Raw genomic sequence first — 4,782 nt, 5'->3', positions numbered from 1 at the left:
TCCAAACTCTAATATGTCTGTTCTCCTAAAAACTTCACGTAATTGTCATACAATACGGAGTATTTGTACTTTTAATTATCTACATTTAGTCTTTGCACTTTGTTAGTATAAAATTGCTTTTATGCTTCCATCTAAGTTTATCTTCCTTTGTTTGGAATTAATATCCAACCATTTAGAAAAATAATAAAATAAAATGAACTTTCAAAAAATCCAATTTCAAGATTTATTAAGTACTAAAACTTCAACCTTTAAAGTACAATATTCAAAACAGAATGGAAAAGAAACTCAAACTACAAAAGCCCAAATTGACATTTGAATCAAAAATTAACTTCCAGCTTAAACCAAGCATGGTAACTTCTATTGGTTTATTACTTTATTCATTTGATCAAAAGATAATTAAATGCACATCTTATTGCCATTTTTCTTCACTAATCAGTTAATGAACATATGGGTGTATGATTACGAACTTTGAAATACAAATCTTACGATATTAGTTACATCAAAATGGCTGTCTATTTGAATGTACCAAAGTTGTATTGACCCATTTGACAAATTGCTTCTTTGTAAAATGTCTTCCAGTATGTCCAAAGAGTCCAAACTTGAAAGATATACAACCTGCTTTATAACTTAATCCTCTTCTTCCTCCTCCCTTTCCCTTGGGACAGCCCCAAAATGTTGTACAAGAATGTCCACAACCAAGGGCACTAAATCCTTGCAAGGGACGGCCTTTTTGTAAACATCTCCCAAATGTGAGTCACTCCCAATTCTCCCACCCAAGAAAACATCAACCCCTTCAACAGGCTTCTTGTTCTCATCCCTAGCCATGCATCCCATGAAGCCAATATCAGCAACCTGAACCTGGCCACATGTATTAGGGCAACCGGTCCAATGCATCCTCACTGGTTGGGTCACTGTGACTCGCCGCTGCACCTCCTCGGTCACCTTCAAGGCCCTAGCCTTGGTCTCTATAATGGCTTGTCCACAGAATTGATTGCCAGTGCAAGCTACCAATCCTTTCATGAGAATTGGTGGTTCTGGTGAAAATTTTTCTAATAGAGGCTCTTTGAGTAAGGCTTCTAACTTTGAGTTTTGAATGTTGGGGATGATTATGTTTTGTTCTACTGTCAACCTGAGCTCCCCTGTGCCATATTCATCAGCTAGTCGAGCCAACTCGTCCATATCATCGGCTTGAACTCGACCAACAGGAATGTGAATTCCTACAAAGCTTAAACCTTCTTGTTTTTGTGGATGGACTCCGAAATAGTCCCTTCTTTCCCATTGCTTCTTTACCAAATCCTCGGATGATGCTCTCTCCAACTCTTGTCTTGGCATTCTTTTTACTACTTCAGCTCTAAATCCTTCTATGCCCTGTTTTCATATAATCACATCACATAAACCAACTCAAATTTCAGCCATCAATTTAAGAAGGAAAAAAATTTCTTTTAATCTATAAAGTTAACTTATTTAGAAATTTCAACCCCAATGCCCAAACAAACACAAACACATTCAATCCAAAAACTTAAATCAAACCATCAAAGTATATTCAATCACCGATGCACATACTTCACACTATTTCACGTTAAGATGGAAAAGCTTACGCGCATCCCGACCAATCTTATGGACAACCTGTCTGACCCTACAACATTTAGGTGTCAAGGAAACTCGTAAATAGGTAGGTAGGTAGGTGGCCACCATAGATTGAACTCATAAACTCTTAGTTAGTTAGCTATTGAGACTATATCTTCCTTTGTACCACTAGGCCAAACCATGAGGGTTACATTTAGTGGGTTTTTCAAGAATAATAAAAAAGATAGAAACTATATACACTCTAGGGCAAAAAACTACCGATAAAAACTCATTACACTTGATTTTGCTAGAGTGCAAATAGTTTATCCATTTTTCCATTTCCGACAATTCATCTTATATTCTCTATCACCCTACAAAATAATGTTTACTATTTGTTAAAATATCGAATATTTTCTCTATCGCCTCATGCTTATTGATTTCAATTTATCTTTTCTTTCATTTTTTGTTACATTGTCTACTATTTTTTCTACTAAAAAACTATTTTAACTCAAACTAAAATAGTCTTTATCCCCGACAGATAGACTATTATAACCCACTAATCATAATGATCATAGTTATTAGAGTAACTCAAACACCCCTATGACTTCATGTGAATATAAGCATAGTTCAACTAGTAAAAACTTGAGGCTTAACCAAAAAAGTGTGAGATTCATCTATGGCTCCAAAAATGTTGCTTTGAACTGAAAGAGGACAATGACTGATATGTTACGAATGAATTTAACAATAGGGTGAGACATACCAGTTCATCGATGAGCCACATCATTCTACATTTCTGGCGGTTGCCTCTGGTGCCGAGGTCCCTGAAGGCCTCCAAGATGGCTCCGCAGAGAGGGGCAATGTCCTCTTCAGGCACCCAGGCGTCGAGCGGCACAGCCTCAGCGCATCGCTTGGCGCTGAAGAAACCACCCACCAGCACATTGAACCCCATTCGCCCGTTTTTTGTAGCGGGCATGTACGCAAGGTCGTTAATGTGAGGGTGTTCGTATAGATCGTGTGATCCTATCACACACACATTCCACTTTCTTGGCCTGTCCATACACAATCACAGACACACACAAATTCTTCAGCTCATATCATTACATAGAAGAAATTAGTAGATTCTTCATGTTCTTGGGTTCTAGGGATAGATAGGGGCTAAGGTTTAAATTAGAGAGAAGAAAAAGAATTGAACTTACAAATTGGTGAAAGCAGGATTTCCAAGGGAATTGCCCGTGATGAATTGGGAAAGCAAATTGTTGTAAGGCCTTGTGTCGATGATCTCCTCAGGATCTATGCCGGCGAGGGGATTTCCAACGGGATTTCTTACGTTGTCCATTCCACTCTGTAGACTGGTGAGTCCAACTCCGGCGAGTCCCTTGAGAATTTCGGGGACGTCGGCGAGAACCACGCCGCGGATCTGCCAGTTCTGGCGTGTGGTAACGTCGGCGCAGCCGTCTTTGCCGTACTTCCGAATTACACTGGCTAAGTATCTTGTTTGTTGGCTTGTTGTCACCCCATTTGGCAGCTTTAATCTCATCATGAATCTTCCATCTTTTTATCATTTTTCATAAATCCACACCCAACATTTCAATTAGCATTCCTTAACATACTCAAAAGTCAAATGTAGGAATTATGGGGTTGATTATTATTATTATTTGAAGGGTATGGTTGTCATTTTACTTTAATCAACTTTGCTAATCGGTGCACTTTGTCGGTCACATATGATTGAGATTGATTCTCTCAATTGAATCACGAATTTATTTATTGATCCTTCTTCCTCATTTATATGTTTTTCTTACATTTATCAACATCTAATTAAACCCATACAAAATTCATTCTTTTAATTATTTTGAACTATGAATTTCAGATTCAAACGTATGATATATAATTTTAACAAGTAGTTTTGAGTGAGGGGGGAAGAAACTCACATTGATGTTTTCTTCTATGGAAAAGGCCAAGCCATTTGAGTCTAACATCAACATCATCCTTAGTAAGTTTAGAAGCATCAATTTCCTCCATTGACAACTTTGAAAGCTCTTCAATACCATTCTCCATGAAAAGCTTCATCGGCTCTTTCTCTATTTTCGCTTTCTCTTGGGGATTTAAACCTTCTCTAAACTTCTCCTTCACCACCCAATATCCATCTCTCTCTTCCACTCTACACTCTAACCTTGATTCTTCCACCGCCACCTCCGCGGGAGCTGTTGACAACGGCGCCACCCCCACCCTCCGCCACGCACGGCGTCCGGAAGCTACCGGAGGAGACAGAAATGAAGCTGAAAAAGAGGATGACATGACTGGCGTTGATGCAAATATTGATGGTGCTCTAATTTTTGAGAGAGAGAGAGAGATTTGGATGTAAAAATAGAGAGAGAAGTGGGAGAGACTTTATGGACTCTCTTTCCCTTTCACTTGAGGACCTTTGGAAGTCTTCAAAGGCCAAATAAGTTTGGTTTTTCTTTTTTTTTTTTTGTTTTTCTTTTTTGTCCTTTTTATCTTCCACTCCTTTGAGAAGTACTGGCCACAAAAGGATTAGATTATACAGAGTGGTTTGGTTGGTTTCTAGCTTTAGCCTTCTCAAATTCAACTTGAAATTCTAATCTTCAAACAAAAATAATAAAAGAAAAAAAAATAGGAGGAAAATTCAAGAATATTATTTAGCATCTGAATATTGTTGTACAATTGTCATTAGGTCCTTATTTTAGCTATCTACTAATATATATATATATATATATTGGGTACTTGTTCTTAAATTTTTAAGCTTATGCTTACTATAAACTTTTGTAAGACTTCATTTTAGATTGTTTTAGGTATTTTTTTCTTGAATTTTGAAAAAAAAAAGGTTAAAATAGGTAGTCGTCTCATATCTTAAAAGATTTAAGATATGAAAATAATGAGTTTCAAACAATATTTAAAGATCTTAACAACTTTAGTTTTAAATCATCCAATTAAAAACACTTTAATTTAGATGTGTTTAAGACTTTAGTTTGAGAGAATGTTCTTTTCATTGTCATTGGTAAAGTAACTATTTGGTGTGTTTATAACAATTTTTCATATATTAGATTTTTTTTCTGTGTGATTATAACAATTTTTCATATATTAGATTTTTTTTTCTGTGAAGAATTTCAATGTGTTTTCTTTGAAATTTGAGTTTTTTTATAAATTTTTGTGTTTTTATTTTTCCTGCTTATTCCTGGGGTAGTGGTTTAGAAAGAA

The 4,782-nt window shown here is 36.3% G+C and overlaps 1 protein-coding gene across 1 annotated transcript; it reads right to left on the bottom strand.

Annotated features, from left to right (window-relative positions):
* Positions 1-311: 311 nt before the first annotated feature.
* LOC103496153 (ferredoxin--nitrite reductase, chloroplastic) lies at positions 312-3,975 on the bottom strand. The gene is made up of 4 exons (XM_008457899.3): positions 3,495-3,975; positions 2,763-3,117; positions 2,327-2,615; positions 312-1,368 (listed from the first exon to the last, which is right to left on the bottom strand). The coding sequence occupies exons 1-4, from the start codon at positions 3,859-3,861 to the stop codon at positions 628-630; spliced, it is 1,752 nt and encodes a 583-aa protein (XP_008456121.1). The 5' UTR covers positions 3,862-3,975; the 3' UTR covers positions 312-627.
* Positions 3,976-4,782: the final 807 nt, after the last annotated feature.

This window comes from Cucumis melo, chromosome 6 (genome assembly GCF_025177605.1).
Source record: "Cucumis melo cultivar AY chromosome 6, USDA_Cmelo_AY_1.0, whole genome shotgun sequence".
Classification (NCBI taxonomy): domain Eukaryota; kingdom Viridiplantae; phylum Streptophyta; class Magnoliopsida; order Cucurbitales; family Cucurbitaceae; genus Cucumis; species Cucumis melo.
This window is presented reverse-complemented; position numbering and strand designations above follow the sequence as displayed.